Source organism: Taudactylus pleione, unplaced genomic scaffold, assembly GCF_031769625.1.
Source record: "Taudactylus pleione unplaced genomic scaffold, aTauple2 ptg000037l, whole genome shotgun sequence".
Lineage (NCBI taxonomy): Eukaryota > Metazoa > Chordata > Amphibia > Anura > Myobatrachidae > Taudactylus > Taudactylus pleione.
The window spans coordinates 19,285,071-19,296,760 of record NW_028284439.1 but is presented as its reverse complement, the minus strand read 5'-3'; the positions used below and the strand labels follow the sequence as shown (position 1 = coordinate 19,296,760).

The 11,690-nt window shown below is 44.2% G+C and overlaps 1 protein-coding gene across 1 annotated transcript in view; it reads right to left on the bottom strand.

The window, feature by feature from the left end:
- Positions 1-995: 995 nt before the first annotated feature.
- The window catches only part of KCNMB2 (potassium calcium-activated channel subfamily M regulatory beta subunit 2), a 284,497-nt gene continuing 273,802 nt past the window's right edge, over positions 996-11,690 (bottom strand). The window contains exon 5 of the mRNA XM_088452342.1: positions 996-1,450. Within this exon, the coding sequence (XP_088308468.1) occupies positions 1,166-1,450 (285 nt within the window). The 3' untranslated portion in view covers positions 996-1,165. The remainder of the gene's footprint in view (positions 1,451-11,690) is intronic.

Genomic DNA, 11,690 nt, shown 5'->3' with positions numbered 1-11,690 from the left:
AAAAGGTTTTAAAAAAACTTAAGAACACCCCAAAAAATGACTTTCAAAAAGTGGGCAAAAAAGTACAAAGTTGGGGGACAAACTTAAAAACTAGCTAATTAGACTCCAGGGGGGGCCCCAAGAATGCTCTAGGTGTTTTTAAGATTGCAGGTGCATGCGGAAGGTGGATTTTTAAAGTATTTTAAAACATCACTTTAGCAACTTTAAAATATGCTAGCACCCATTTTCGTGTACCCCAACTTTGCTGGGACTACTTATTTCCTGCAAGAAAAACTGCTAAATGCTATTCTTCACCACTTCTGCAAAGACGCTAAATAGCAGCTATTGAGAGCATTTAAGTACCCCAAATACCTTCAGCAGGCCTATTCGGGGGTATCTATAGTGATCCCCAATGTCAGTGAATCTTTTGGGGGGTGTCAGGCTGATTTCCCCAAATCTGACAGCACTTTTTGCCAGGTCTGAATTTGCTGGGTCCCATTTTCGCCGATTTCTAATTGAATACGGGGATAAGCGGGGACGAGCGTGATACTTTTTTGCACAGAAAACCAGCGATGACGGCGAAAACTCCGGCATGCGGAAAGTACGGGACTTTTCACACCTAATTGAATATGCCCCTATGGGATATATGTAATAGCTTATGGACTGCAGGCATCGGTGAGTTCCGTGCGTGACTGCAGAATGATTTAAAGTAGTGGTCATTTAAGAGGCTTCTACTTTAAAACATTGGGCAGTCTCGCACAGAACTCGCCGATGCCTGCATCCTGCAGGCTATTACATTGACCCCTATGTCATCAATAAATTCATCAGTATTTTATTTGTTTAAACATGTCCAATATTCCATTATAACATTGTAAAACAGAGATCAGAAGAAAAAACACCGAATTTTTATAGTAGCAAAGTCTGGTTTTGTGATAATTTCCTCTTAAATGAGCCTTGTTTAGACTGTAAATAAAAAACTCAAGAAAACAAAATTAAATTGCCACAGTTTCTTTTTTTTTTTTCCATCGTGACATATTTGCATATAGAACAGATTTTGCATTATTGCTCTACTTATAAGAATATATTAAGGAACTTATAAACAGACTGGCACATTACAAACTTAAGGTTCTTTGGTGAAGAATGAAAGAAAACAGTATTTTGTTGTAAAGTAACTTTAGAACTTGTTTTATCTGTTGATCCTTTGGATTCTCTCGCATAGAAGGGAGAGATATTGAGTGAGCTTCACCATAGCAACAATGGCGATTCCACCAATCATCATACACGTCGGCCAAAATAATGAATGAAATAATACATTGGAACTGTAGAGTTTGGTCAAAATGACATTCTTTTGATTTCCTTCTGGGTCATAGAAACATGAAAAACGTTGATGTTTTCGGAAGTTCTCCATTATAATATTGACAAGTGACATAGAGTCTTCATAATTTTTCCCACACTTCGGTATATATGAGCACTGGAAGGACAAAGGAAAACATATTATGGCCTCAGACATGGATACAGTCACATAAATACAATTCCCTGCATCCTTAGGGACAGAGAACATTTTATAAAGAATATTTCATTTTGTAGCACACGCTTTAAAACAAACAAAATATTTTACATATCTAATATCTGACCAATGAGTAAGCGATCATTACATTTAAGACATAGGGGTCTATTTACTAAGCAGTGTTAGGAGACAGAGTGAAAAGTGAAAAGAAAGTGATAAGGTGCCAGCCAATCAGCTCCCAACTGCCATCTCACAGACTGTGTTTGAAAAATGAGTTGGGAGCAGATTGGCTGGCACATTATCACTTTCACTCTGTCTCCTAACACTGCTTAGTAAATAGACCCCCTAGTTTGACGTCTCATGGAGACGGTAAGATGTATAAACCGATTTTAAAGGTTTTCTGCAGAATCATCTAAATGTTCCCCACTGTGCAATGATCCTTCTCTTAATAAATAATAAATTAGTTTCAGAAATGAAGTGTACTTCAAAGACCCAGTGTTACTAATTCAAGACTATTTAAATTAATTATTCTAACACACCCTGGATAAAAACAGGACCATAGCTTCCAAGAATCTGATGTTTTAACTACATTTCTTGCACTGTAAACTTAATGAACGTAGATGAAAGTATGTACCCATGAAGGGACTCATCCTAAGGTGGACGAATTTTGCTCCAAAAATGCAGTTGTAAAATGTGCAGCCAAAAATTAACATTTTGCATAGATTGCAGAGCTGAACATAGTGTTCATTCTAGCACCCTGCACCTGTCTCATCCTGTGAAGTTCATCTTTCCTGCCTGGGGTGTCACTCTCCGTTTCTAGCACGCTCAGCTGATGCAACAAACTTCTGAGATACAGACCAGAGTGTGCTAGAAGCACCAGAACAGAAAGTTACACCCCAGGCAGGAAAGTGGAACTGCACGGGTTGTGATAGGTGCAGGGTGCTAGAATGAACACTAGAACATTTCACAAATGTGTCCAGGACTGGAAGGGTAGCAGCTGTGCCAGTATTCCACTAGGAGAGAACAGTAGTCCATGTGCCTGGATTATGTTAGGAGATGTGCCTTCATATTGTTAGTAATAAATGCTACAGTTTCAGTGCACAATTGGAATACAATATACTGTAGTATTTTAATTAAGCATAGTATACATAAACCTATATGTGCCTGGACATAGTCACATTTACTAAATATCATTGTCATCCAACTCATTATAGGGATGCACGCTAATGATTTTTTGGTGTGCCTGCACAGTAAAAAAAATAAAAAAAAACACGCATTTTACACAAACTTGAAAATTACGTTTACGCCCAGCTCATAGGGGTCTATTCATTATGTTAAATATTGGGGTCCGAGCCCCTGATAATTAGCATACTAACTCGCGATCATTTTATGATTGCTCAGGGGCGCAGACAGCTGATCCAAAAATCAGCTGTCTCCGCGAAACGGCTTCACCCCTCCTTTTCAAGCAGTGAAACTTACCACTTCTGAGTTGACTCGGCTGTGCTAGTGCGCCTGTTCACGCATCTGAAGATGGCAAATGCTCCCGCAGTCAAGCTCCAATAATATTGTATTTTCGGAGCTTGATTAATTTCTGTCCCCATACTAGTGTCTGGGAACAGTGGGCCACATCGCAAGTGAAAGATAAGCAGAAGATATCTGTGATATCTCCTGCGTTACCTTTTTGATGAACGGCCAGAAAACTTAATTTCTACAAAAGCAGGTGAAAATGTGCATTTTCACCTGCTTTTGTAGAAATTAAGTGATAATGAATAGACCCCATAGTGTGTGTATGTGTCTGCTTAACAAAATGTATTGGTCATACTTACTGTACATACCCTTGCTTTTACTAAAGTGGGACTGCATTTCTAGATTATCATGGGGTAATTAAACTCTTAATCACTAATACAGTATATCTAGGGGCAAGGAAAAGGGGCTGAAAATGGGGAAATTTGATTTTTCTCAGCAGGCATGCATACCCTGGCACTGCCCGCACTGTAATGTTCTAGCACAATGAGTCACAAGTGCTTTGCCTCTAGAAACTTCACAGATGCTATCATAAAATAAATATTCTTGGTTTTGTATTGTATGTCAGTAAATGTTTGTGACTTGTAACATTTCCAAGATAAAGGGACCTATTCATTATTGTAGACCTACTGTCAGGGCTGTTGAGACAACCATGGGGCCTGGGCACTGAAGGGGGCGTGGCCAAACTCTGGAGGCATGGCAATGTAACTTCCAGAATACAATATGCAACGCTGGGAAGCAGTGAGTACAATACAAAGAGGGATATATGTCCCCCTCAGCAGCTTGCCCGACCCCCCACCAGGCCCCTCCAACAGTCCCGCGTAATTAGTACTCGCTCCCTTCCTCTCTCTGCACCCTTACCTATTGGCCCCAGATAATTAAATATTCAACTTGCTGCAAGTTGCAGTAGTGGATACTTAACTATTATGGTAATTCAGTATTACTTGGGTTCAGAGACAGCTGCTACTTCACTTATCTCGAAATATTTCCCAACCCGACCTCACCGCTCTGCACAAGATCTGCGTCTCTCAATAATTCACATTACTTGCTCCCATTCACGGTCACAGGACTTTTTTTGGGCTGCACCCACTCTGTGGAATGCCCTCCCATGCATAATTAGTCTTTCCACTCCAAACCTTCAAGCGTTCCCTAAAAAACTTACCTTTTCAGACAAGTTTATCAGACTCCAGAACCGCCCACCTAACCTTCATACAGTAGCTTCCCTATCTAATTACATCTCTTCTTACAGTCCACACATAACCTCACATATTTTCTCTTTCTTAACTTTCACATCCTCCTAACCCTAGGCCAACATTTCTGTGTGACTGGATCATACAGCCCCCCAAGAACCTATGCAATCTGGCTGAACCAATGTAGCACCGTGTTGAGTGTGGGATGCTGGCACTCGGGGTTCCAGGGGTCAGAATCCTGATGCCGGTATCCCGACAGGGTTAGGATACCCTCCTTCAACGCAGCCTAAACCTAACCTCCCCACCCGCAGTCTAAACCTAACCCTCCCCCTAGTGCCTAACCCTAACCCCACTACTTGCCGTCTGGATGCTGGCGGTCGGGATTCTGGAGACAGGATTCTGATTGGCATCAAGATTCCAGCACCGGCATATGCCGACAGCTGGGATTTAAACTACACCCCGTAGCACCTATCCTTGTGTATTAATGCCTATTTTCCTATAGATTGTAAACTTGTCTGTCTGTTTTGACCCAGTTTGTTCTATTAATGTTGTTTCTAATTTTAAAGCGCAACGGAATATGCTGTGCTATATAAGAAATGTAATAAATAAATATTTGCATCTGGCCCATTGCGCATGCATGATTTGAGCTCATCCATATGAATGGCCACAGGACACAAAGAGCGATGTGGCAAAGGAATCCCATTGGATCCCTCTTCGCAAGCCAGCGCTCATTCACATCACTGAAGTTGGTATTGGTTCATGCTTGCTTACATTCCCGGAATGGTCGGGCATCTCACGAAAATTAGGTGGTGTCCCTGGCCACCCGCAAAGGATAGACAAGTCTCCCGGCTGGCCGCCACCCCCTCCCCGCACCCAACCTCCGGCATCCCCATTCTCCCTGCAGCTGTGCACTTATACATAATTATACCCGTGGGGCAGCTGAGGACGTGATTCACGTCCCTGTAATCTCCGCATTGTGCAGTGGGGGCGTGGGCCGTGATAACGCAATCACGCATCCTGCTCCACCCCCAAACGTGCATCATGCTCCCTCACCAGGCCCCCCTGGCGAGGGAGCATGTACTGTACTGTGGTTTCTTGTAATGAATGTTACAAAAAGTGCTAGTCATTCTGGGGCCTATTCATCATTGGAGGCCACATGCGAGCGATACTTAAGCATCCAAGTCGCAGCAGGGGATAGTTTACACCGGAGCAATTCATCATTGCTCCGGTGCGGGGACAGCTGCTCCAAAAAGCTGCTCCAGCTGCTCTAAAAAGCAGCTGTCCCCTCGGTTAGTATCGCAGCTACAGATGTAGCTGCATTACTTACCTCCTTCCTGTTGGCCCCGCTACGCATGCGTGACCCGAGGTCACACATGCACACAGCCGCCGGGGAGTGCGTGAGAAGCATCCCTCTTCGCATCCCTGGAGCGGGGATCCGAGAGCAATTGCTGTTTGAAGATGGCACTTTTTCTACTGAGCAAACTTTCTGTTTTTGGAGTTTGCTGAATATCAAGGGGTCCTATCGGACCCCTGATGATGAATGGCCCGGTAACTAAAAAATTTGAAAACGAGTGTCACCGCATGGTTACCGGGCCATTTCTCGATGATGAATAGGTCCCTGTCTCTATATAAACTATAGAGTCATATAATGAAAACACATTAATTATTCCATACATATATGTATGTACACTACTGAAGTATTAAACATTTCTGCAATGGGAGAAGCATAAACATGGACATAGATAAGCATATTAGGTATTTTAATTTTAACCCACATCTTGGACCTGATTCTGTGGTGGGAGCAAAGCAAAAAAAGAGCAAATAACTGTGCACCTTGGCAAACCATGTTGTAATGCAGGTAAGGCAGATTAAAATGTGCAGAGAGATTTAGGGCTACATTTACTAACGGTCAGTGTTGGGTTATTGGTAATTTGTGCATCGGTTTTGCAAATCGATCATTCAATTAGTCTAAACCATCGGCAAAATGATTAAAAACCAGATTTTAGAACACCGGACCAAACAATTAATTTTGCCACATAGAAGAATAGGATGGGCAGCACAGATGGTGTAATGGTTAGCATCACTGCCTCACAGCACTGAGGTCGTGGGTTCGATTCCCACTATGTCCCTGTGTGGAGTTTGTATATTCTCCCTGTGCTTGCGTGCGTTTCCTCCGGGTACTCCGGTTTCATCCCACACTCCAAAAATATACTGGTAGGTTACAGCCTGTAAAGTAGGGGGAGAAAACAGCATGGGGTTCCCCCTATTCTCCAATAATCAGCACTAAGCTGAACAGCAGGGAGACACAGTGTGGGGTCCCCCTGCATCCCATAAAAAAGGCCCAAGCTGGTCAACCAAGGGCTGGAATTCCTTGAAAAGTGGGGACCTCAAAAATTTAGAATTGCATAAAATGATTTACATCAACGTCGGGTAGTGAAGCTGAAACCCGATGGATAATGGTCTTTTTTTAGACGGCTAAACGCCATTCATGTCCATCAATAACCATCAGTTTTGATTTGGAAGCAAAACCAAGCGTTGGTAAATTTAGCCCTTAGATTTAAGAGGGACATGCCCAAGCTCAAATCTAAATTTCAGTGTAAAAATAAAGCTGCCCTACTCCAAGGCACAAAAAACAAGGCTGAGCTTACGGTAGAAGGGGAGGGGTTATATAGGGGGTGTGAGCCAGTTTTCAGTTAGCGAGTATCCGACTCCACACCTCACTATGCATAAACCAGAAGTAATGGCATTCCCCAGATAGATGATAAAGAAAGTAGCCAGTATATACCCTGCATGCAAAACAATAAATGTATTCCACTCCTTGCATTGCAACATGGTTTTTTTCAGGTATACAGTTACTGTACTTGCCTGTTTTTTGCTAAACTCCTGCCCCATGCACAGTACAATGTGTACCCACCGATACGACCAAAGATCCGATGGCCGACACACACAGGGTGATCCAGTGCCCGCCCGCCCGATATGCCAGCAGAGTGACGGACAACCCCACGGAAGCGCACAATGGACGATATTGTGCCTACACACGGAACGATATAGCTGCTATATCATTCCAATCCGTCGGATTAGCATCTATATCATTCCGTGTATGGGGCCCTTTAGAGTTGTAATGAAATGTACTATACTCACTTTTCTATTTTGAACAATAAGATTATTATTGTTAATTCTAAATTCTGTGTGCAATTGTATAATTAATAGTTAAAAACAGTAAAGCTAGATACACAACTGAAAGATTGTACTCACGATCCAACAGTCTTTATGATTTTATGAGCAATGAAACAACCTTGAAAATATCAAATTACCAGTGTACACACTACTGAATTATCTGATCTGATCGATTATACACTATGGGCTCTATTTACTACAATCCGCATTGGTAATGCAGATTGTAGTGTGATATTACCGAGTGAATTTGCATTGCGAATTCAGGCAATATCACAGGGATTTACTACAAATCCCTTGCAGGGACAGAGCTTGCGATAAAGCTCTGTCCCTGCTAATCCCCTTCGGAGCCTTATCACGGTATTTTCGCAAAAACCGTGATTAAGTGCCCGCGCATGTGCCGACCGGTCGCCGCTGCTACCCCCCCTCCGGTGCTTAGACCCGCCCCCAGTGCTAAGCTCCGCCCCATGATCGCGGACCCCCCCTCCCCCCCCGCGACCCCCCCCCCATGACCCCCCTCTCCCTTACTTACACTTACCTGCATGCTGCAGGCCTCCGGTGATGTTCTCCATTCCTCCGGTCAGGTGATCTCCCATACTGCACTGCTGCCCGATCACCTGATGACCGGGCAGCAGTGCACTGTGGGAGACCAGCTGACCGGAGGGGAGTCATCACCGGAGGCACGATCACCGGTCCCAGGAGTCAGGTAAGTAAAAAATTTTTTTACTATTTTTTTTTTCTTTTTTATTACAGTAATCAGCTTGCGGTCTGTTTAGACCACACAGCTGATTACAGGGACCGACTCCCAGCTCTGCTCTCCCCGTTAGAGCAGGGCAGGAGGCCAGTAACCGGGGGAGACCCTGGATAACGCCACCTCCAGGTGGCGTTATTATCACAGGGCTTCCCCCGATATTTTTTTCACATTTATTTTTAGTAACTATGGTCAGATCACATTTCCCATTACAGTTATGGGAAATGCGATCTGCTTTACTAAAAATAAGTGATACTTAGGGGTTGGAGTAGAATTTTACGAATTCTACTCCAATTGCCCTGTAATAACTATAAGTGATACTAAAATAATGTGAAAAGGGTGTGAAAACACCCTTTTTCACATTATTTTAGTAAAAATAATGTTGATAAATAGAGCCGTATGTCCTTAAGATTGTGAAAGGTGACATTTAAACTTAAAGCATTTTATAACATTGTATTTTGTATCCTTTAATGGTAATAGCTGTATGTATCTGGGTGGGTGCACTGATGGACGTCATATTACTCTCACATGCAAAAAAACATTATTTTATTTTGCACTCTGATGCATTTGAATGGAAGTATTTATGGGCTGTGTCCTGGTTAAATAGAGCTGGCAGAGCATTTATCTCACAGCAAAAGATGGTTGCTTAGAAGGAAGGTGTCACTAATGACAAGTAGCACCATGCTTTCAATGAGAAGGATTTAATAGCTTTAATAACCCAGTTAAATCAGATGTTTATTCCTTTCATCATGCTGTTATTCCAGATGAGCCCGCAAACCCACTAACATTTGCCATACAGTGATGTAATAGAGCATTTACAAATAGTGAATCATGTGTTTGCACCACTATCGGTGAGATGCAGATAAATATGTCCTTTTGATATTCATATTTTTTGTTTTTGAATGACCACTTAAACATGGTTATTAAAATATTGTGTTTTTCACTTAACAATGCAAACACATGACAATATTTTGGTGGACAATACTCATTTTACCATTTACTTTTGTCTTTTATATGCGATATCCTGACTATTTTTAATATTTACAAAATTCAGCCATTGTTCTTTTTAAATTCTGCCAATGCACTCAGAAGCTGCTGACAGCTTCATTTAAAATTCCCTTTGCCTCGTTCCTGTCCGCCTTCATGCATTTCTTTGAACTGGTTGGCTGCAGCTTTCTTATACACATATTTCTCTGAAAGCTCTTCAACTCCCGATTCATTATCTCAAACACAACACATTTAAGACTACTTCTGTAGAAGGGGTGCCGTAATCACCTCTCATTTCCATATCAACCGATGACGACTGCTTCCCTTACTGATCTACAGCCACCAGCTCCCAGTATTCTCTGCATATGTTTGATATAACATTGAGGTACACACTATGCTAATGTAATACATGCGATATGCGGGGATCAGATTTAGGAGGGCTAGCTTTCTATTTTTCATTTTTTTTTGAAGACAAGAACTAATCTGCTTTTGAATTCACCTACGTCACCAAAATCTTGTCGTATCCAGCATCTCGCAGTCTATTCTATTTAAACCTATACTTTTTGCCTTGCACTAGTAATATAATCAACCCAGAGCTTGTTCTTGCTGGAAGTAGAACACACTCCTGTGCTGCCTCCTATCCAGTACCCTGCAAGTTAAGCTGACACTGCGGTCTCTAGAACCTGCCGGAGCTCAGCCGTACCAGCCCGACCGCTGACATGTGCTACTGCGCATGTGCAGTGTCTTCGTGCGTCTTTCCTCCCTGGCATTCCGTGAGAACAGATCGACCTGCGAAACCCACCAGCCATACAGAGCCCACACTGAACGCTGTAAGTACACTGTATACCCATCACTATAGTGGGGGGTAATAGTGCCACCATCTGCCGGTGTATTTATTGCTACCACACCCAACGCACTACAACACCCAGCAACACCATAAGCTCCAGGCTGTTCTGACATCCCTGTGTTTATGCTCAGGCCCGACGACGGGGAGTCTAATGACCCCTAGGTCCACAGGGACACAAAATGGGGATGTGGGCCTACTGATCCAGCCGGTGCAGTGCAGCTGCCTCCGGGACCCATACCCACCACTGCGCATCTCCCTTGTAGCCTGGCCCGGGCATTGATAGGCTCTGCCAAGTTGGTCAGATGCGACCCAGGCCAGGCGTGAACTTGCAGTCGGCAATACGGTGGTGTGACGTAATAAGTCAAGTCGCCGGCACCACGCATCCGGTACAGCCGCCTGCGCAACTTTTCCTGAAGGAGCAGCTGAAGCTGATTTGGCAGGCTGCAGTAGTGAGGGGATAGGGGCTGAGGTAGGTGATTGAGGCTGGTAATGGGGCTTAGGAAAGTTAATGGGGGCTGTGGAATGTGATTAAGGGTGGTGATGGGGGCCAAGTTTGATGGGGGGCTGTGGTAGGTGATTAAGGATGGTGATCGGGCTTAGGAAGGTGATGAAGGCTGAAGAATGTGATGGGGACTGAGGAAGGTGATTTGGGGCTGAGGAAGGTAATGAGGGCTGAGGAAGGTGATTGGGGGCTGAGGAAGGTGATGGGGGCTGAAGAAGGTGGTGGTGCTGTGGATGGTGATGAGAGTCTGGTGTCTGATAAAGGTGAGGGGGCTGAGGATGTGGTGAGAGGCTGAGGCTGGGAAAGGTGATGAGGGGCTGAGGACTGAGGATGGCTGACTACAGACACACTCCCTCCTACCCCTGAGGCATCCACATCACCGTCAACAAGAAGACCTTGGAAGAGACGTCAGGCAAGAACTACAGCCTGCATCATCAGTGACAGAGAGGCAGTGTGGTAATTCAGAATGAATTTTTACTTTATTTAAAGGCTGGCATATGTTTCAATTAACATGATCATGCATCACATATCACACATGCAGGGGAAGGATTTGTGGGTGGTGGAGTCGGGGGTGGCGGTGTGGAGGTGGGGGCCCCAGAGACAGCAGTGTACCAGGACCCAAGATTTCTGTTTCCGGCCCTGTTTATGCTACTTGTTGTTCTACCTGATCCAATAAATCTAACAACTGGTTAAGCTGTTCCACATGTGGAATAACCACCACCAGCACCAACAACTGCATTACATATTCAACACCAGGGGCATATTTATAATGGGTGCAGGGTGTGCGGTGCACACTGGACCCTGGGTCCAGGGGAGCCCACACTGCACACCCTGCAGCCATTGGTTAGTTATGCTTACCTTTCCGCAGATTCCGGTGTCCTGCTCTGCAGCGCTGGACCAGCGAAAAAGCAACAGAAAGAGCAGCAAAAAATCACAGGGAAAATGGCATTGGCCATTTTCCCGGTGACTCGCGCATGCGCAGAAAAGGTGTCCCCGGGAATTAGGTGAGGGCATCATTTTCCTGGAGATCCGCGCATGCGCCGTTGATTCTGGCATGAAGTCAAAATCTACTGCGCTGTCAGAGAAGAGGGGCCCAAACGGAGACTGCACAGGCCCTCTCCTCTCTTATACGCCCCTGACATGTACCTTGACCAAAGGGCATTATACCCTGGTTTAACTTTGTGTAGAGGACTACCGTACCCGGCACGTCTGCACGCACTTGACACACC